The following is a 22,772-nucleotide window of genomic DNA, read 5'->3' on the forward strand; positions in this document are numbered from 1 at the left end:
ACTAGAGCACTGCAAGTTGTTTACGTTCATTATCACTGCATGTTATGCATTTTAGACATGAGGCAATTTAGTGCAGTCTTTCATCTCGTGACACTTTACAGACTCTGCTGTGTGTGTTCAAGCATTTTGAAGGAGGCGCAGCTTTGGAGGGTGGGATCTCACGCATTGATTCCAATGAGCCATTATGTGAAAACAGCCGAACTAACACTGGAATACAAAAATCGAATTCCTTGTTTTCCCCACTAAAAAAAAAAAAAAAAAAAAAAAAAAAGTGGTCTTACAAGTGTGAGATTTATTTGGTGATAAACAGGGAAAACACACCATACAGCCAATGGTTAAAACAGCACAGTTACAGTAACTGCATGCATAGCCACATTAATTATGGCCAGGACATTAGCCATAAGGGTAAGGAGGCTTGGGCGGTTCGGCTGCAGGCTTCACTGGAGGCTTCACTGGAGGCTTGGGCGGTTCGGCTGCAGGCTTCACTGGAGGCTTGGGCGGTTCGGCCGCAGGCTTCACTGGAGGCTTCGGGGGTTCGGCCGCAGGCTTCACTGGAGGCTTGGGCGGTTCGGCTGCAGGCTTCACTGGAGGCTTGGGCGGTTCGGCCGCAGGCTTCACTGGAGGCTTGGGCGGTTCGGCCGCAGGCTTTCCTGGAGGCTTTGGAGGTTCGGCTGCAGGCTTTCCTGGAGGCTTTGGAGGTTCGGCTGCAGGCTTCACTGGAGGCTTTGGAGGTTCGGCTGCAGGCGTCACTGGAGGCTTTGGAGGTTCGGCTGCAGGCGTCACTGGCAGTTCGTCTGAAGGCACCGGAGGTTCGGTAGAAGGCTCAGGCAGTTCAGCAGAAGGTTCCGGCAGTTCTGTAGAAGGCTCCGGGAGTTCGTTAGAAAGCTCCGGCTCTTCTGTAGAAGGCTCCGGCTCAGGTAGTTCAGCGGAAGGCTTCACTGGAGGCTTCGGAGGTTCAGCTGCAGGCTTTCCTGGAGGCTTTGGAGGTTCGGCTGCAGGCTTCACTGGAGGCTTTGGAGGTTCGGCTGCAGGCTTTCCTGGAGGTTTTGGAGGTTCGGCTGCAGGCTTCCCTGGAGGTTTTGGAGGTTCGGCTGCAGGCTTCACTGGAGGCTTTGGAGGTTCGGCTGCAGGCTTTCCTGGAGGCTTTGGAGGTTCGGCTGCAGGCTTTCCTGGAGGCTTTGGAGGTTCGGCTGCAGGCTTTCCTGGAGGCTTCGGCGGTTCGGCTGCAGGCTTCACTGGATGGATACAGATAGTCAACTTCAGTCAGTCCGATTAGAGGCATTCATTCTCAGATACATCACAAAAACCAAATACCAACTTTTACTCCTAATTATTAATCATGATCGTATTAATGAATCATATGAATTAATTTTGTAAAGCCATCCTGTGCTTTAAACCGTGCTATTGGCTGAATACTTTTTAAATTGAGAACGATTAATTATAAAACAAGAAACTGAAATGAGGAAGCGGACTCAAACACTAATATAATAACAAATACCTGCAAATGGATCCATACACTGATGTCCACATCCATTGCTGCAGCATTTCTCATTCTTCGGACAGTCACTGTCATAGTAACACAACTCTGCACACATTCCTGCTCCAGAATTTGTGCTTGGACACTCCCCTGCCTTTGCTGTTATAGAGACACATGACAGAGAAACCACATCACTGAATACTGAAGGTCTCATACACTATGAAAAATCGTAGAAGGATTTACCGGAAAATTCAGTCCATCTACTTCATAGTTTCACATTTAGTTCAATGCGTTACTTGTAAGTTTCACAAATTGCAAAGAAACCGCTAGCAATTCCTGAGTGAAAAAATTCAGGGTTTTTTTCTGGAAGACGTATAGCATGAATAAATAATTAAAACTCACTGAAAACAGGCGGCACACACGCGGCCCCACAGGGAAATTGACAGCATTTGTGTCCTCCAGAGCAGTCTCTATCAGAAGTGCATCCTCGTCGGGAGGGCACGACCGTCAGCATCGCCGGACAATGACCAGACACTACAGAAGAGGATTGTCAAGTGTATTTAAAACTTCATGGCTTCCCACACTTGAAAAGGGAAGGACTTGATCAGACTCAGGATTTCACTCGTTCTTCAGTTTATTTGACCAGTAAACAAGGAAGGTGAAAAACCTTTAAACATACAACAAATATAACAAATTAAATAAAGTTCAATATTTCACATCAAATACAATAAAGCACAGCAAAGTACATCAGGCAAAGGGTATGTATATTTTACACTTAGATTAACCATTACTTCATTATATATCAACCCAGGTAAACAATGTAAATCAGGCATTGAATAACCAGAAAGTCAGCTCTACTTTTAGACCCATTTACTTTTAAATTAACCTGTTATTCTTTGTTCAACCTATCATTCTACACAGAATTTATATATGACATATTGCATTCATAATTTCACCCTAAAGGAAATCAAGCATTCCAAACGATTTTACTGTAGATTAACATAAGATTATTTCTGTTCAGAAATGGTTAAGTCTCTTTGTACAAAGCTAAACATTTACCCAATGTACAGAAATGTTTTAGCTTCAATCTATTAATAGTGCAATTAACAATGCATCTCTATCAACAGACCATACATTTCACTTGCCCATTCAAACTACTACGTAGCCAGCGATCACATTTAAACAGTCTTCAGAGTCCAGTAAGGAGATGTGAGCTTACCGGTAGCCCTTTTGATCTTTTCCTTTTCCCATAAGTTTTAATTCCGTCCTTCTTTAGCGACTTCTTCCTTCTGCTGTTCTTAGCTACGTTGCAACCTGAACAAACTCGCACCGCTTCTATTGTATGAAGGTCTCTGGCGTGTGCTACTAATTAATCTAATTTCGCTCACCTGCTGAGGCGCGCTGCGGAGCTGCACGCTCGCTGTTACGCGCATGTAGAAGCAAGACTGCTGTCACATGCACTCGCGCGCAGACACACCTCCCGGCAGATCGCCGCAACACCTCCCACTCGATCTTTGCGCGGTGCGACCGGAAAGATCGCACCTCTCAGGCGAGCTGGTCCCCGTCGAATTGATCCTCTGCTGGGATGAGGACGATGAGGCGCCGCACGTCCCGATGCAGTATGGTACCCTGGAAATCCTTTTCCTTAGACCCGGACTCTTCGACAAGAGGTTTTGGAGTCTTTGCCTGAACACACCCGCTCGGAGAGACTTTCACGTGGACATCCCGGACGATGCCTTTGGAATCTGCATTCACACTGATGACTCTTGCTAACTTGAACTGCCCCCTTAGTGCATTTTGGTCGCAGAGCCAAACTATGTCTCCAATGGCAACGTTTCTTTCGGCAGTATGCCACTTGCTGCGGATGAACAGGTTTGGACCTGCAAGCTGGCTCCAGGACTTCCAAAAGTAGTTAACTTGAGTTTGCATCTCTTGCAGCCTTTTGAAGGGGTAAGTAGTGTAGTCGAATGCTTTGAAATCTCCACTCTGTGTGGCGCGACCAAGCAACAGGGTGTTCGGACTGATGTATTGGATGCGGTCTTCACGGCTCTGGACTCTGGCGTCGATAGGCCTTTCATTGGCAAGGTTGGCAGCTAGCTTGAGCACAGTCAGGAATTCGCAGAAGGTAAGGCCTCCTCCTTTACCAAGACTTTGGAGAGCTCTTTTAGTGATCTTGACAGCAGCTTCGGCAGCGCCATTTCGGTGAGGTGAGTTGGCTGGAAGGATCTTCCATGTCCAGCAAGTCCCATTCTTGGCAGCATATTCTTCAAGTGACTCTTTGCTTTGTTGTCTCAGGTAAGTGTACATCTCTTCTAGGACAAGTTTTGCTCCAATAAAATTCGTACCTGGATCGGACCAGATCTTCTGAGGATGGCCCCGGACAGAAGTGAACCTCTGGTAAGCAAGTAGAAAGCTCTCTGTTGTTAGCGTGCTTGCCAGTTCGACATGGATGGCTCGGCTCGACATGCAGCAAAAGAGCACACCCCATACTTTCATGCTTACTCTCCTCTTGACATCATCCTTCACTTGGTACGGTCCGAACAGGTCGACAGACGTGAATTGAAACGGTGCAGCCGGGCTTGTCCTCTCCTCAGGTAAGTTTCCCATTATTTGCTGACAGGTTTTTGCTTTTGCCTTCTTGCAAATGACACACTTGTCAACTACTTTTTGGGCGATAATTCTTCCCCTGATGACCCATGCTTTCTTTCGCATCCGCAGCAAAGTCCCTGCCACTCCATCATGTCCCTCACTATGTGCTTCTCGGGCTAGGAGGGTGGAGATCCAGGTCTGGAAAGGTAGCAGGGGAACAGCTCTCTGGTCCTCTTTGAAGGTCTGGATCCTGCCACCACACATCAGGAGTCCACTTGTTTGATCCTTGTAAACAACCAGTCTGTCCGTTGTTGTGTTCGGAAAGTGTACGCCCTCTTGTGCTGCCAGGCATAGGTTCCGGAACACTTCTTCTCTTTCTTTGACTGTGATGATACCAGATGACTCTACTGCCTCCCACTTTTCTTTCTCTTCAATCTTAGCACACAGGAACTTCTTAGCTACTCTCCAAGTCCAAGCTATCGCCCCGACCAGCCGTCTTAGACTGCTGAAGCGCCTTTCGTCCAATAGCTTTTGGACTGCTGCTACTGCCGGTGGTCTTCTGGACTTGGACTCTGTCTCCTGGATTCTGATTGAATCTTGCGCTTTCTGTCGACTTCGGGTGAGTACCGCAACAAATGTTTTCTTCTGCATTTTTGTGATACTGTCTCCTGCTTGTGCAGCAATGTCTTTGGCTGATTTTTTCGGCCACTCACTCTCAGGAAGCTGAAGGAACTGTGGACCCGACTGCCACTCGGATTCCTCAGTTAAATTATCAGGACTGGCCCCTCTGGTGATGATATCTGCAATGTTCGCCGACCCAGGAATCCACAACCAATCTCGGATGTCGGTACTGCTCTGGATCTCGCCAACTCGGTTCGCAAAGAAGGTCTGATAGCCATAACTTTCACGCTGTATTGCGCCCAAGATGGTCTGACTGTCTACAAGATGGTACCACCTCTCGACATCGATTCTGCAGTGTTTCTGGAAGTAGTTTTTCAGCCGGGCTGCAAAGACTGCTCCGCACAACTCGGCTTTCACAGGGTCACCCTTCTGGTCTAGAGGGGTCAGCTTGGCCTTAGATTCGACTAGCCTCACAATGACACCATGGCTGCAGCTCCAACGAAGGTACAGCACGGCGCCATACGCGTGCTCACTACCGTCAGAGAAGGTGATGCCACATGGTCGTCCACCTGGATCTGGCGGTGTGAGGGCTCTGGTGAATCTGAGTAGCCTCAGGTCAGCATACTCTTCGAGGAGCTTTACTGCGTCTTCTCTGAGTTCTTTGGACAAGGCGGCATCCCAGGTGTCCTCTATGCAGTGCATCACTTTCGCTTCTTGAAAAGCTTTTCGAATCAGGATGGCTCCCTTCTGTTTTGCTGGAGACACAAGGCCAAGGGGATCATAAAGACCAGAGACTTGGCTTAACAGTTCTCTTCTGGTGAGTGGGTCTGGGGTTTGGCTTCTTACTTCTTCCCTCAGTAAGTCCTGGCCAAGGCGCATTTTTCTCCTTTTCTTAGAGAAGTTCACTGCAACCATGACGTGTAACTTGTCGTCTTCAATGGTGTAACCGAGGCCAAGGGCTTTGTTATCCTCTTCAGTTAACTGGTTCGGCAGGATAACGGTCTTTGAATCCATCTTCTCACCTCTCTGCCCTTTCCTCCCACTTTGATCAGAGTAGACCCAGGGCTTCATGAAGAATCCTCCTGCTTTAAGGATCTGCTCAATGTTGGACGTGAGGAGTTTCAGGTGATCGAGGTCATTGTGAGAGGTTAGGATGTCATCAACATATGCGTCTTCCTCCAGCACACGTTTCTCTTCTTTAAAGTGGCTAAATGGAGGTAAGTTGGCGGTCTCCCGCATGGCGACTTGGGCTATGCAACCAGCAGGTTTGTCTCCGATGTTGACTCTTGTTACGGCGAAATCCTCTATCTCTGCATCTTCAGTGTCGCGCCACAGGAACCTGTGCAGGTGGACCTCTCTTTCTTCCAGCCAGACAGAGTTGTACATCTTGCGGATGTCACCAAGGGCAGCAAAGACACCAGCTCGGAACCTCAGTAGGACGGCTCTGATCGGATTCAAGACGTCAGGACCTTTGATCAGTATGTCGTTCAAGCTTAGGCCTCTGTACTTCTGGCTGCTGTTCCACACTAGCCTCACTGGGGTGGAGACTGAATGTGGATTTAGTGCAATCAGGTGACTTATGTACCACACTGGCCCCTTCCAGCTCTGCAGAACTTCTTTGGACAGCTTCACTGCAGCTTCGCGATTAACCATTTCATGGACTTGTGAAGCATAGGCCATTTTCCACTCGGGTTCCTTTGCCAGCTGCTTCTCCGTTCTGTGAAATGTGGCTTCAACCGCTCTCCTGTTGTTGGGGAGCAATGCTGGATCCTCTGTCCATGGATACTTGGCATGCCAGTGTGGTTCAGGGCTGTGGTGATCTCTTTTCACATACGTCAAGCCATCTCTCACCATCTCCATCTCTCTTTCCTCAGCCAGCGTCATTTCCTTCCCCCCAGGTTGGCAATTCCCGCAGCGACACCCTCCACATCTCGGCTCACAAGAGGCTCCGATGCTTTCCCATTTCCACCACTTCAGAAAGTCTCTGTTACTAGTGGCTGTATTGGACTGGATGCTGGGATGGTCGGGAGACTGGCAGGAGACTGGATTTTTACAGGTGAATTCAGTGTATTTGACTGCTGCGGTCCTCATGGATCTTGCGAAGTGCGTCTTTGACGTATGAGCCATTAATGTGACTTCTTCAAAGAGGTCCGGGTGCGTGCCTCCGATGGTCTTGCCGAGCGGGCCGTCCCAGAGCACCAGGTCACAGACAGAACGAACTTTCTGGGGTACCAGCTGCCCTTCTTTGTGGCTGATCAGGAGTTGTATTTCCCTCGGTCTTGCGAGGTCTTTGAGGGAAATATCTGGAAATATCTTCTGTAACTTGACAGCTGGAACATGCCTGTGAACTTCTGCAATTTTATCAAGCCCATAGCAGATCAATTGATGTGACCTGAGGGTCCCTCTGGGAGTGCCAACACGTATCCTGAGGAGGTAACGTTTGGTTGCGACAGACACTTTCATCCCTCCAACGCCGTAAACCACCAGTGTCACATCTTCACTTCTCAGGTTCAACTTGCTCGCAGCTCTGTGTGTTATGTAGTTCGTGTCTGATGCCAAGTCAATGAGGGTCCCTACTCTTTGTCCATCGTTGGCAGTAACGTCAAGGAGCATTAGGATCACTGGGTACTCCTTTAAGCAGTTGTCCTCCAGAAGACCTCTTTCAGCTACAGTGGAATTGTATGCCCTGGATGCTACGTTGCAGAAGGCGTCTTGACATTGCTGCGCCAGCTCCGGTGTAAGTTTGGAGAGGAACTTTTCTTGGATTTCGGTGTATCTTTTGCCCTCAGTTCCCACTGGACTAGACTTGGGTGTTCTTTGAGGCTGGGATCTGGCAACTGGACAGAGAAGAAAGTGGTGTTGGTCTTTGCACTCTGGATTCCCGCACAGGTAATTAGTTTTCCTGCAGTAGTCACCATTGTGGACTTCGAGGCACCTCTTGCAGGCACCAATTTGTTGCGCTGCGTCCTTCTTCTCCACTGGCTTTAGGTTAGCCCTAAACTTTCTGCAGAAATATAGTTTCTTCCTGTGCTTTGGGTCACCACAAATGATGCAGCCTGCTATTTCACTGCTGGTCTTGGTTGTCTTTGTTCTGGCGTACTTAAGAGACTTGGTCTTCTCCTTAGCGGGTTCGACGACGTCTTTCAGCTGATCTAGTTGTTCATATATGGATTCTTGTGATTTCAGGTATGTGATAAGCTTGTCGAAACGGTTCTGACGGTTAACAGCGTTTCTCTCATCAGCAGCATAGGTGAGCCAGTCCTTCTTCAGAGTTTCTGGGAGCTTGCCCTCGATGGATTTAATCACTATCGGGTTATTTATGGCATCTACATTATCCAGTTCACTCAAATCATAAAGGGCCTTTTCCACAGTTTGGATGAGCTCTATGACTTTTCTTGGCTGGCCGCTCCTGACTGGTGGAGTTGCTTGTAGCTCCTCGATAATCTCGAGAGCGATGGTGGCTTGGTTCCCAAACCGGTTCTCCAGGATTCGGAAGATCTCGTTTGAGGAGTTGTATGTTGACAGGCATAGATCTCTGGCCAACTTCTCATCAAGGCTATCGAGCAGTTGAAATTTCTTCACCTCTTTGGAGCCGGTTGGTTCACCTTGTCTCTGCAGAGCCTCCCATTCTTGCCTCCATCTGTAGTAGCCTCTCTGGTTACCGGCAAACTTTGGTAGAGCTGTGGCTTTCAGCTTTATCGCTGCCACTGGAGCTAAACGGCGGCCTGGGGGTTCTTCAGTGTCTGGTTTTATCCTTGCTGCTTTGATGAAGGCGGCCTTCCGCGACACCAGCTGGGGAAAGTGCACCTCAAGTGCTCTTAGACGGCCATCAGCATCTCCCTGCTCGGCTGGTGAAGCCCAGCGGTTCCAGTTTTGGTGCGCTTCCTTTGCCTTGATCACCAACTTCTCTAAGTGGGTCAGCATAAACTCATAAACCTCCAGAGTTACGTCTAGCTGGGTGGAGGAGACATTCTTGCACTCACTCTCTGCAACATGTAGAGCTAGGGACAGTTCTTTTTCTCCATATACGACCCAGAGTGTCTCTCGAATTAGGAGTTTGACTTCTTTCGTCTTTTGCTTACAATATTCCTCCGTCTTTTCTATGTCGGCTCTCACTAAGTCGCTCAGCTCCTCTGCAGTAGCTGCATTGGACTCTGCCATGTAAGCGGCCTCTATCTCTTCGTTTGCCTCCATGACTCTGGAGCTCTCTAGTGTAAGCTTCTTGAAGTTCTCCTTTAACTCCTCTATAGACATCTCTGTATGGGTCCTCGTAATGCTATTGGCAAGACGGGAGAAAAGTCTCTTAGCTGTGGTCCTCTCCACTTTCAAATCATCAAGTGACTTTGCCATATTGTTCCCTTCAATAGACGAACAGCAGCTTTATCCTTCAGGCCCGCAGGTGGAGTGTCTTCCCTCTTGGTTGTGGCCGCAAGCAGAATCTTCGCTGGTTACTGGCCGCGGTTTTTCACTGTCAAGTGTATTTAAAACTTCATGGCTTCCCACACTTGAAAAGGGAAGGACTTGATCAGACTCAGGATTTCACTCGTTCTTCAGTTTATTTGACCAGTAAACAAGGAAGGTGAAAAACCTTTAAACATACAACAAATATAACAAATTAAATAAAGTTCAATATTTCACATCAAATACAATAAAGCACAGCAAAGTACATCAGGCAAAGGGTATGTATATTTTACACTTAGATTAACCATTACTTCATTATATATCAACCCAGGTAAACAATGTAAATCAGGCATTGAATAACCAGAAAGTCAGCTCTACTTTTAGACCCATTTACTTTTAAATTAACCTGTTATTCTTTGTTCAACCTATCATTCTACACAGAATTTATATATGACATATTGCATTCATAATTTCACCCTAAAGGAAATCAAGCATTCCAAACGATTTTACTGTAGATTAACATAAGATTATTTCTGTTCAGAAATGGTTAAGTCTCTTTGTACAAAGCTAAACATTTACCCAATGTACAGAAATGTTTTAGCTTCAATCTATTAATAGTGCAATTAACAATGCATCTCTATCAACAGACCATACATTTCACTTGCCCATTCAAACTACTACGTAGCCAGCGATCACATTTAAACAGTCTTCAGAGTCCAGTAAGGAGATGTGAGCTTACCGGTAGCCCTTTTGATCTTTTCCTTTTCCCATAAGTTTTAATTCCGTCCTTCTTTAGCGACTTCTTCCTTCTGCTGTTCTTAGCTACGTTGCAACCTGAACAAACTCGCACCGCTTCTATTGTATGAAGGTCTCTGGCGTGTGCTACTAATTAATCTAATTTCGCTCACCTGCTGAGGCGCGCTGCGGAGCTGCACGCTCGCTGTTACGCGCATGTAGAAGCAAGACTGCTGTCACATGCACTCGCGCGCAGACACACCTCCCGGCAGATCGCCGCAACACCTCCCACTCGATCTTTGCGCGGTGCGACCGGAAAGATCGCACCTCTCAGGCGAGCTGGTCCCCGTCGAATTGATCCTCTGCTGGGATGAGGACGATGAGGCGCCGCACGTCCCGATGCAGTATGGTACCCTGGAAATCCTTTTCCTTAGACCCGGACTCTTCGACAAGAGGTTTTGGAGTCTTTGCCTGAACACACCCGCTCGGAGAGACTTTCACGTGGACATCCCGGACGATGCCTTTGGAATCTGCATTCACACTGATGACTCTTGCTAACTTGAACTGCCCCCTTAGTGCATTTTGGTCGCAGAGCCAAACTATGTCTCCAATGGCAACGTTTCTTTCGGCAGTATGCCACTTGCTGCGGATGAACAGGTTTGGACCTGCAAGCTGGCTCCAGGACTTCCAAAAGTAGTTAACTTGAGTTTGCATCTCTTGCAGCCTTTTGAAGGGGTAAGTAGTGTAGTCGAATGCTTTGAAATCTCCACTCTGTGTGGCGCGACCAAGCAACAGGGTGTTCGGACTGATGTATTGGATGCGGTCTTCACGGCTCTGGACTCTGGCGTCGATAGGCCTTTCATTGGCAAGGTTGGCAGCTAGCTTGAGCACAGTCAGGAATTCGCAGAAGGTAAGGCCTCCTCCTTTACCAAGACTTTGGAGAGCTCTTTTAGTGATCTTGACAGCAGCTTCGGCAGCGCCATTTCGGTGAGGTGAGTTGGCTGGAAGGATCTTCCATGTCCAGCAAGTCCCATTCTTGGCAGCATATTCTTCAAGTGACTCTTTGCTTTGTTGTCTCAGGTAAGTGTACATCTCTTCTAGGACAAGTTTTGCTCCAATAAAATTCGTACCTGGATCGGACCAGATCTTCTGAGGATGGCCCCGGACAGAAGTGAACCTCTGGTAAGCAAGTAGAAAGCTCTCTGTTGTTAGCGTGCTTGCCAGTTCGACATGGATGGCTCGGCTCGACATGCAGCAAAAGAGCACACCCCATACTTTCATGCTTACTCTCCTCTTGACATCATCCTTCACTTGGTACGGTCCGAACAGGTCGACAGACGTGAATTGAAACGGTGCAGCCGGGCTTGTCCTCTCCTCAGGTAAGTTTCCCATTATTTGCTGACAGGTTTTTGCTTTTGCCTTCTTGCAAATGACACACTTGTCAACTACTTTTTGGGCGATAATTCTTCCCCTGATGACCCATGCTTTCTTTCGCATCCGCAGCAAAGTCCCTGCCACTCCATCATGTCCCTCACTATGTGCTTCTCGGGCTAGGAGGGTGGAGATCCAGGTCTGGAAAGGTAGCAGGGGAACAGCTCTCTGGTCCTCTTTGAAGGTCTGGATCCTGCCACCACACATCAGGAGTCCACTTGTTTGATCCTTGTAAACAACCAGTCTGTCCGTTGTTGTGTTCGGAAAGTGTACGCCCTCTTGTGCTGCCAGGCATAGGTTCCGGAACACTTCTTCTCTTTCTTTGACTGTGATGATACCAGATGACTCTACTGCCTCCCACTTTTCTTTCTCTTCAATCTTAGCACACAGGAACTTCTTAGCTACTCTCCAAGTCCAAGCTATCGCCCCGACCAGCCGTCTTAGACTGCTGAAGCGCCTTTCGTCCAATAGCTTTTGGACTGCTGCTACTGCCGGTGGTCTTCTGGACTTGGACTCTGTCTCCTGGATTCTGATTGAATCTTGCGCTTTCTGTCGACTTCGGGTGAGTACCGCAACAAATGTTTTCTTCTGCATTTTTGTGATACTGTCTCCTGCTTGTGCAGCAATGTCTTTGGCTGATTTTTTCGGCCACTCACTCTCAGGAAGCTGAAGGAACTGTGGACCCGACTGCCACTCGGATTCCTCAGTTAAATTATCAGGACTGGCCCCTCTGGTGATGATATCTGCAATGTTCGCCGACCCAGGAATCCACAACCAATCTCGGATGTCGGTACTGCTCTGGATCTCGCCAACTCGGTTCGCAAAGAAGGTCTGATAGCCATAACTTTCACGCTGTATTGCGCCCAAGATGGTCTGACTGTCTACAAGATGGTACCACCTCTCGACATCGATTCTGCAGTGTTTCTGGAAGTAGTTTTTCAGCCGGGCTGCAAAGACTGCTCCGCACAACTCGGCTTTCACAGGGTCACCCTTCTGGTCTAGAGGGGTCAGCTTGGCCTTAGATTCGACTAGCCTCACAATGACACCATGGCTGCAGCTCCAACGAAGGTACAGCACGGCGCCATACGCGTGCTCACTACCGTCAGAGAAGGTGATGCCACATGGTCGTCCACCTGGATCTGGCGGTGTGAGGGCTCTGGTGAATCTGAGTAGCCTCAGGTCAGCATACTCTTCGAGGAGCTTTACTGCGTCTTCTCTGAGTTCTTTGGACAAGGCGGCATCCCAGGTGTCCTCTATGCAGTGCATCACTTTCGCTTCTTGAAAAGCTTTTCGAATCAGGATGGCTCCCTTCTGTTTTGCTGGAGACACAAGGCCAAGGGGATCATAAAGACCAGAGACTTGGCTTAACAGTTCTCTTCTGGTGAGTGGGTCTGGGGTTTGGCTTCTTACTTCTTCCCTCAGTAAGTCCTGGCCAAGGCGCATTTTTCTCCTTTTCTTAGAGAAGTTCACTGCAACCATGACGTGTAACTTGTCGTCTTCAATGGTGTAACCGAGGCCAAGGGCTTTGTTATCCTCTTCAGTTAACTGGTTCGGCAGGATAACGGTCTTTGAATCCATCTTCTCACCTCTCTGCCCTTTCCTCCCACTTTGATCAGAGTAGACCCAGGGCTTCATGAAGAATCCTCCTGCTTTAAGGATCTGCTCAATGTTGGACGTGAGGAGTTTCAGGTGATCGAGGTCATTGTGAGAGGTTAGGATGTCATCAACATATGCGTCTTCCTCCAGCACACGTTTCTCTTCTTTAAAGTGGCTAAATGGAGGTAAGTTGGCGGTCTCCCGCATGGCGACTTGGGCTATGCAACCAGCAGGTTTGTCTCCGATGTTGACTCTTGTTACGGCGAAATCCTCTATCTCTGCATCTTCAGTGTCGCGCCACAGGAACCTGTGCAGGTGGACCTCTCTTTCTTCCAGCCAGACAGAGTTGTACATCTTGCGGATGTCACCAAGGGCAGCAAAGACACCAGCTCGGAACCTCAGTAGGACGGCTCTGATCGGATTCAAGACGTCAGGACCTTTGATCAGTATGTCGTTCAAGCTTAGGCCTCTGTACTTCTGGCTGCTGTTCCACACTAGCCTCACTGGGGTGGAGACTGAATGTGGATTTAGTGCAATCAGGTGACTTATGTACCACACTGGCCCCTTCCAGCTCTGCAGAACTTCTTTGGACAGCTTCACTGCAGCTTCGCGATTAACCATTTCATGGACTTGTGAAGCATAGGCCATTTTCCACTCGGGTTCCTTTGCCAGCTGCTTCTCCGTTCTGTGAAATGTGGCTTCAACCGCTCTCCTGTTGTTGGGGAGCAATGCTGGATCCTCTGTCCATGGATACTTGGCATGCCAGTGTGGTTCAGGGCTGTGGTGATCTCTTTTCACATACGTCAAGCCATCTCTCACCATCTCCATCTCTCTTTCCTCAGCCAGCGTCATTTCCTTCCCCCCAGGTTGGCAATTCCCGCAGCGACACCCTCCACATCTCGGCTCACAAGAGGCTCCGATGCTTTCCCATTTCCACCACTTCAGAAAGTCTCTGTTACTAGTGGCTGTATTGGACTGGATGCTGGGATGGTCGGGAGACTGGCAGGAGACTGGATTTTTACAGGTGAATTCAGTGTATTTGACTGCTGCGGTCCTCATGGATCTTGCGAAGTGCGTCTTTGACGTATGAGCCATTAATGTGACTTCTTCAAAGAGGTCCGGGTGCGTGCCTCCGATGGTCTTGCCGAGCGGGCCGTCCCAGAGCACCAGGTCACAGACAGAACGAACTTTCTGGGGTACCAGCTGCCCTTCTTTGTGGCTGATCAGGAGTTGTATTTCCCTCGGTCTTGCGAGGTCTTTGAGGGAAATATCTGGAAATATCTTCTGTAACTTGACAGCTGGAACATGCCTGTGAACTTCTGCAATTTTATCAAGCCCATAGCAGATCAATTGATGTGACCTGAGGGTCCCTCTGGGAGTGCCAACACGTATCCTGAGGAGGTAACGTTTGGTTGCGACAGACACTTTCATCCCTCCAACGCCGTAAACCACCAGTGTCACATCTTCACTTCTCAGGTTCAACTTGCTCGCAGCTCTGTGTGTTATGTAGTTCGTGTCTGATGCCAAGTCAATGAGGGTCCCTACTCTTTGTCCATCGTTGGCAGTAACGTCAAGGAGCATTAGGATCACTGGGTACTCCTTTAAGCAGTTGTCCTCCAGAAGACCTCTTTCAGCTACAGTGGAATTGTATGCCCTGGATGCTACGTTGCAGAAGGCGTCTTGACATTGCTGCGCCAGCTCCGGTGTAAGTTTGGAGAGGAACTTTTCTTGGATTTCGGTGTATCTTTTGCCCTCAGTTCCCACTGGACTAGACTTGGGTGTTCTTTGAGGCTGGGATCTGGCAACTGGACAGAGAAGAAAGTGGTGTTGGTCTTTGCACTCTGGATTCCCGCACAGGTAATTAGTTTTCCTGCAGTAGTCACCATTGTGGACTTCGAGGCACCTCTTGCAGGCACCAATTTGTTGCGCTGCGTCCTTCTTCTCCACTGGCTTTAGGTTAGCCCTAAACTTTCTGCAGAAATATAGTTTCTTCCTGTGCTTTGGGTCACCACAAATGATGCAGCCTGCTATTTCACTGCTGGTCTTGGTTGTCTTTGTTCTGGCGTACTTAAGAGACTTGGTCTTCTCCTTAGCGGGTTCGACGACGTCTTTCAGCTGATCTAGTTGTTCATATATGGATTCTTGTGATTTCAGGTATGTGATAAGCTTGTCGAAACGGTTCTGACGGTTAACAGCGTTTCTCTCATCAGCAGCATAGGTGAGCCAGTCCTTCTTCAGAGTTTCTGGGAGCTTGCCCTCGATGGATTTAATCACTATCGGGTTATTTATGGCATCTACATTATCCAGTTCACTCAAATCATAAAGGGCCTTTTCCACAGTTTGGATGAGCTCTATGACTTTTCTTGGCTGGCCGCTCCTGACTGGTGGAGTTGCTTGTAGCTCCTCGATAATCTCGAGAGCGATGGTGGCTTGGTTCCCAAACCGGTTCTCCAGGATTCGGAAGATCTCGTTTGAGGAGTTGTATGTTGACAGGCATAGATCTCTGGCCAACTTCTCATCAAGGCTATCGAGCAGTTGAAATTTCTTCACCTCTTTGGAGCCGGTTGGTTCACCTTGTCTCTGCAGAGCCTCCCATTCTTGCCTCCATCTGTAGTAGCCTCTCTGGTTACCGGCAAACTTTGGTAGAGCTGTGGCTTTCAGCTTTATCGCTGCCACTGGAGCTAAACGGCGGCCTGGGGGTTCTTCAGTGTCTGGTTTTATCCTTGCTGCTTTGATGAAGGCGGCCTTCCGCGACACCAGCTGGGGAAAGTGCACCTCAAGTGCTCTTAGACGGCCATCAGCATCTCCCTGCTCGGCTGGTGAAGCCCAGCGGTTCCAGTTTTGGTGCGCTTCCTTTGCCTTGATCACCAACTTCTCTAAGTGGGTCAGCATAAACTCATAAACCTCCAGAGTTACGTCTAGCTGGGTGGAGGAGACATTCTTGCACTCACTCTCTGCAACATGTAGAGCTAGGGACAGTTCTTTTTCTCCATATACGACCCAGAGTGTCTCTCGAATTAGGAGTTTGACTTCTTTCGTCTTTTGCTTACAATATTCCTCCGTCTTTTCTATGTCGGCTCTCACTAAGTCGCTCAGCTCCTCTGCAGTAGCTGCATTGGACTCTGCCATGTAAGCGGCCTCTATCTCTTCGTTTGCCTCCATGACTCTGGAGCTCTCTAGTGTAAGCTTCTTGAAGTTCTCCTTTAACTCCTCTATAGACATCTCTGTATGGGTCCTCGTAATGCTATTGGCAAGACGGGAGAAAAGTCTCTTAGCTGTGGTCCTCTCCACTTTCAAATCATCAAGTGACTTTGCCATATTGTTCCCTTCAATAGACGAACAGCAGCTTTATCCTTCAGGCCCGCAGGTGGAGTGTCTTCCCTCTTGGTTGTGGCCGCAAGCAGAATCTTCGCTGGTTACTGGCCGCGGTTTTTCACTGTCAAGTGTATTTAAAACTTCATGGCTTCCCACACTTGAAAAGGGAAGGACTTGATCAGACTCAGGATTTCACTCGTTCTTCAGTTTATTTGACCAGTAAACAAGGAAGGTGAAAAACCTTTAAACATACAACAAATATAACAAATTAAATAAAGTTCAATATTTCACATCAAATACAATAAAGCACAGCAAAGTACATCAGGCAAAGGGTATGTATATTTTACACTTAGATTAACCATTACTTCATTATATATCAACCCAGGTAAACAATGTAAATCAGGCATTGAATAACCAGAAAGTCAGCTCTACTTTTAGACCCATTTACTTTTAAATTAACCTGTTATTCTTTGTTCAACCTATCATTCTACACAGAATTTATATATGACATATTGCATTCATAATTTCACCCTAAAGGAAATCAAGCATTCCAAACGATTTTACTGTAGATTAACATAAGATTATTTCTGTTCAGAAATGGTTAAGTCTCTTTGTACAAAGCTAAACATTTACCCAATGTACAGAAATGTTTTAGCTTCAATCTATTAATAGTGCAATTAACAATGCATCTCTATCAACAGACCATACATTTCACTTGCCCATTCAAACTACTACGTAGCCAGCGATCACATTTAAACAGTCTTCAGAGTCCAGTAAGGAGATGTGAGCTTACCGGTAGCCCTTTTGATCTTTTCCTTTTCCCATAAGTTTTAATTCCGTCCTTCTTTAGCGACTTCTTCCTTCTGCTGTTCTTAGCTACGTTGCAACCTGAACAAACTCGCACCGCTTCTATTGTATGAAGGTCTCTGGCGTGTGCTACTAATTAATCTAATTTCGCTCACCTGCTGAGGCGCGCTGCGGAGCTGCACGCTCGCTGTTACGCGCATGTAGAAGCAAGACTGCTGTCACATGCACTCGCGCGCAGACACACCTCCCGGCAGATCGCCGCAACAAGGATTCAAGAGGTGCTGTAATAGTTTGCTTCAGCATTTCCAAGTCAGGGGTCTCAAACTTCATAATATTCACACATTTATCTGCTTCAATTCAAGTAGCTTAGAAATCTACCATTTTTCTCTAAACTGCATCAATCGGTTTCAAAGTGCAGTTACAACCTACCCCACTGTAGAAAGCATGGACATCAGTTATTATGTTGTATACAAATTTACTGGTGTACATCTTCAAAAATGATGCCATCCCCATGACCACCCTCATTTCCTTTTAAGCATTTTAATAAGCTACTCAACAGAAAACAAAACGAATATAGAAACCCACTATATATGTAAAATGCAGAGTTATCGGTTATAATTAGCCCCGCCATGTTATATTGTAGGCTCATGCATTTCTTGATGAAAAGTTGAAACTCAGGATTGATACTGTCCGGTAACAATTTTGTAGCCATATTACACTAATGTTCTTGTTTTACAGTAAACAAATGCCTATTAGCGATTATATGGGTTTTACTTGTACAATGAAAAATGCATAAACATATGACAGTTTGCATATTTATACTTTGCTTATTATTAAAACTAAACCAACATACAAAGATGAACTTCAACTTGACGGCTATACTGTATTTTTGTAAGCAGATGTGTCTGAAATCCAATTTTGTAAGGCACTTTATTTATGCACTTCTTCTGGCTGCATAATGAAGCTAAAAGAACTTCTCACCTAGGACTCCAGCATCTGTTGTGCTTAAACAAGCAGACAGACACAATAAAACAGCACTAAATGAGCAGTACACTTGAGCTGTCATCCTCTCAGCCTGCAATCTCAAAATCAGCTCTGCTGGAAGATGCACTGAATTAGTGAGTCTACAATAAAACTACAAAGAAAAACCCCCTGTTGCTGCATCAAAATATCAGCGGAGTCCCACAACAAACGCTATCAAAGGAGTTTAAAACACTTTTTGAAAATGCGTTTTTAAAGATCCAATTGGGGGTCTGGGTAACTCCAACCCTAATGAAAATCACTTGCCTGTAGCTTTCTAATATAGCCTAATCTTGAAGACCTTGATTAGCTTGTTCAGGTGTGTTTGATTAGGGTTGGATGTCGTAATTAGGAGATGATTGATTGTTTTTATGGCAACACTATCAACGACAAATGAATCTGCAGTGGTCAGGTGGTACAGCGATCACGTGGTACAAGTCGGAGTTCTACCACAAGTTACAAGTTGTAATTATGACTAAACTCCTACACCTAAACTCTCCAGGAAATGGATCTCTACTGGAGACTGGCATAAATCTGCATTGAACATCAAGAGACACAGGGGCATGTCTAGAATTTGAATCTGAATCTTTCAATTGTTGATTGATTTGCGATGTGAATCCATGCAAGTAATTATGAATGAAAACAATGTTTCCAGCCACTGTAGTGAATATAGGGGAATACACAGCCATGGTTATATCATAGCCAATTTAATATTGGATGGTTTCATATGGATTGCATAATCAGATAATATTTGTTCACTCAAGCTTTCTATAGACATTTTTCTTATTGTGACCGAGGCAAGTAGCCTATAGAGTTTTGGTTCATTTCTGTGACGGAGACCGAGACGGCAGAAAGTGCACCCTGTTTGTTTTCTTTATTTTACAAAAGCACAACATTTAATTGTTATTGTGAGTGTACATGAATAAAAGTTTGTTCGCGTTTGTCGAACGCTAATTTAACATGCCCGAAATCAAATCGGATTTTAGAAGAATTTGTAGCGCCACTCGGACAGGTGTGCCAAAACACTTATTTATAAACTAACGACGTCTTTACCTACACAAAAACCTGCTCACCTCAGGTTTGAAAAGAGATTTTCCGTTTTAGAGAAAGAAGCAGCATGTACAAAGCTCCTGGATGTCACAATCAGACAAAGTGACAGGGAGCCAAGTAGTCGGCAGGGTTCAAATCTGCGCGGGGAGGCCCCAATGGATTTCGAGTCCATCGCCTTAACCTCTCGGCCACGACTACTTCCGTGTAACGTGCGATTTTCATTTCTGGATTTGAGCATCAGAGAACACCGGGGCCAACTATCAATGTGGATGGCGAAAATATTGTGTTGGCAAAAAGGAGTTCAACGACGTCTTCACCTACACGAAAAGACTGCCATGATCCGGATTTGGACTGGGGATGCTGCGGGCACAACGCAGAGTACTGAATGCTATACAGAGAAAGCAATCTTTCCACTTGCCCCGGGCCTGCACATACAGAGTCAATGGCAAGCTTCAGCTCAGTTCTCTCAAAGTCCCCCACCACCGCTTGCTTAGACAGTAGGGACTTTAAGCAATGTGGTTTAAGCTAATTTAAGATTAGGAGAGGTCTGCACAACTGTAAACCTTGGCCCGAACAGGGACTTGAACCCTGCACCCTCAGATTAAAAGTCTGATGCTCTACCATTTGAGCTAGCCAGGCTTTAGCTAAGGTACAGCCACCCTAGGGATATAACAGCACTTTCTCCTTAAAGTGTTCACGCTTTGTCAGCTTAAAGTTTGTGGCATTAAAGGATGAAGACCACAATTTATAAAGGGACGAGAGAGATAGGCTGTTCCTGCCAAAGCTAGGAACACTGACATTGAAAGAGTGAAGGTTTTTTTTCATGGCATGTTGCTAAGTCTAAGGTGGTTTCGACAAACGAGCAATTGGGACATAATGAGTAGGTTTCTGTTTGACTTTTCTAAGAGAGAATGAATGCAACATTTCAAAACACTAATATCCAAGATTCTCCATAAAATATAATGCGGCGACTCTTGAGCTGCCCAACGTGAAGGTCGTGAAGTTGTCGGGGGATGCCAAAGCCATTGCTCCGACTAACCTGAATAGAATGGCCAAAATCACAGATGATCTGGGCCTTTTGAAACGACGCCCACTTCAGGCTTGAAAAGAGCCCAGTTTCCATGTTAGCAGCTCGTACAAAGATCCTGGATGTCACAACTCCTGTCGCAATCAGACAAAGTGAAAAAAAGCCACGTAGTCGGCAGGGTTCGAACCTGCGCGGGGAGACCCCAATGGATTTCAAGTCCATCGCCTTAACCTCTCGGCCACGACTACACTTGATAGGGAGTCAAATGCTATTTTCCTTTCTGGATGTGAGCAGCAGAAAACACTGGGGCCAACCATCAATGTGGTTGTGCGCAGCAGAGGGTCCACTCGGCTAAAATATTGTGTTGGCAAAAAGGAGTTCAACGACGTCTTCACATGCACAAAAAGACTGCCATGATCTGGATTTGGACTGGGGGTGCTGCGGGCACAACGCAGACTACTAAATGCTATACAGAGAAAGCAAACCACTCGCCCCGGGCCTGCACATACAAGAGTCAACGGCAAGCTTCAGCTCAGTTCTCTCAAGTCCCCCATTTATTTATAAACTAACGACGTCTTTACCTACACAAAAACCTGCTCACCTCAGGCTTGAAAAGAGATTTTCCGTTTTAGAGAAAGAAGCAGCTAGTACAAAGCTCCTGGATGTCACAATTCCTGTCGCAAACAGACAAAGTGACAAGGAGCCACGTAGTCGGCAGGGTTCGAACCTGCGCGGGGAGACCCCAATGGATTTCGAGTCCATCGCCTTAACCTCTCGGCCACGACTACTTCCATGTCACATGCTATTTTCATTTCTGGATTTGAGCATCAGAGAACACCGCGGCCAACTATCAATGTGGATGGCGAAAATATTGTGTTGGCAAAAAGGAGTTCAACGACGTCTTCACCTACACAAAAAGACTGCCATGATCCGGATTTGGACTGGGGATGCTGCGGGCACAACGCAGAGTACTAAATGCTATACAGAGAAAGCAAACCACTTGCCCCGGGCCTGCACATACAGAGTCAATGGCAAGCTTCAGCTCAGTTCTCTCAAAGTCCCCCACCACCGCTTGCTTAGACAGTAGGGACTTTAAGCAATGTGGTTTAAGCTAATTTAAGATTAGGGGAGGTCTGCAATAAACCTTGGCCCGAGCAGGGACTTGAACCCTGGACCCTCAGATTAAAAGTCTGATGCTCTACCATTTGAGCAGCCGTGCTTTAGCTAAGGTACAGCCACCCTAGGGATATAACAGCACTTTCTCCTTAAAGTGTTCACGCTTTGTCAACTTAAAGTTTGTGGCATTAAAGGATGAAGACCACAATTTATAAAGGGATGAGAGAGATAGGCTGCTCCTGCCAAAGCTAGGAACACTGACATTGAAAGAGTGGAGGTTTTTTTTCATGGCATGTTGCTAAGTCTAAGGTGGTTTCGACAAACGAGCAATTGGGACATAATGAGTAGGTTTCTGTTTGACTTTTCTAAGAGAGAACGAATGCAACATTTCAAAACACTAATATCCAAGATTCTCCATAAAATATAATGCGGCGACTCTTGAGCTGCCCAACGTGAAGGCCGTGAAGTTGTCGGGGGATGCCAAAGCCATTGCTCCGACTGCCTGAATAGAATGGCCAAAATCACAGATGATCTGGGCCTTTTGAAACGACGCCCACTTCAGGCTTGAAAAGAGCCCAGTTTCCATGTTAGCAGCTCGTACAAAGATCCTGGATGTCACAACTCCTGTCGCAATCAGACAAAGTGAAAAAAAGCCACGTAGTCGGCAGGGTTCGAACCTGCGCGGGGAGACCCCAATGGATTTCAAGTCCATCGCCTTAACCTCTCGGCCACGACTACACTTGATAGGTAGTCAAATGCTATTTCCCTTTCTGGAAGTGAGCAGCAGAGGACACCGGGGCCAACCATCAATGTGGATGTGAGCAGCAGAGGATGCACTAAGCTAACATATTGTGTCAGCAAAAAGGGGTTCAACGACGTCTTCACCCACACAAAAACCTGCTTGCGTCATGCTTGAAAAGAGATGTGGGTTGCCCAATTTTCCGTGTTAGAGAAAAAAGCAGCTCGTACAAAGCACCTGGATGTCTCAATTTCTGTTGAAAACAGACAAAGTGAAAAAAAGCCACGTAGTCAGCAGGGTTCTAACCCTGCACGGGGAGACCCCAATGGATTTCAAGTCCATCTCCTTAACCTCTCGGCCACGACTACTCCTGCCAGTTAGTCACATGCTATTTTCTTTTCTGGATGTGAGCAGCAGAGAACACTGGGGCCAACCATCAATGTGGTTGTGCCGCAGCAGAGGGTCCACTCGGCTAAAATATTGTGTTGGCAAAAAGGAGTTCAACGACGTCTTCACCTACACAAAAAGACTGCCATGATCCAGATTTGGACTGGGGATGCTGCGGGCACAACGCAGAGTACTAAATGCTATACAGAGAAAGCAAACCACTTGCCCCGGGCCTGCACATACAGAGTCAATGGCAAGCTTCAGCTCAGTTCTCTCAAAGTCCCCCACCACCGCTTGCTTAGACAGTAGGGACTTTAAGCAATGTGGTTTAAGCTAATTTAAGATTAGGGGAGGTCTGCAATAAACCTTGGCCCGAACAGGGACTTGAACCCTAGACCCTCAGATTAAAAGTCTGATGCTCTACCATTTGAGCTAGCCGGGCTTTAGCTAAGGTACAGCCA

The 22,772-nt window shown here is 46.9% G+C and overlaps 1 protein-coding gene across 1 annotated transcript; it reads right to left on the minus strand.

The window, feature by feature from the left end:
• Nucleotides 1–272: 272 nt before the first annotated feature.
• On the minus strand, nt 273–18,296 carry LOC311278887 (uncharacterized protein). Its single transcript, XM_084390009.1, has 4 exons — nt 17,954–18,296; nt 1,880–2,011; nt 1,499–1,636; nt 273–1,235 (listed from the first exon to the last, which is right to left on the minus strand). The coding sequence occupies exons 1-4, from the start codon at nt 18,036–18,038 to the stop codon at nt 394–396; spliced, it is 1,197 nt and encodes a 398-aa protein (XP_084246135.1). The 5' UTR covers nt 18,039–18,296; the 3' UTR covers nt 273–393.
• Nucleotides 18,297–22,772: the final 4,476 nt, after the last annotated feature.

Source organism: Rutilus rutilus, assembly GCF_951802725.1.
Source record: "Rutilus rutilus genome assembly, chromosome: 19".
Classification (NCBI taxonomy): Eukaryota; Metazoa; Chordata; class Actinopteri; order Cypriniformes; family Leuciscidae; genus Rutilus; species Rutilus rutilus.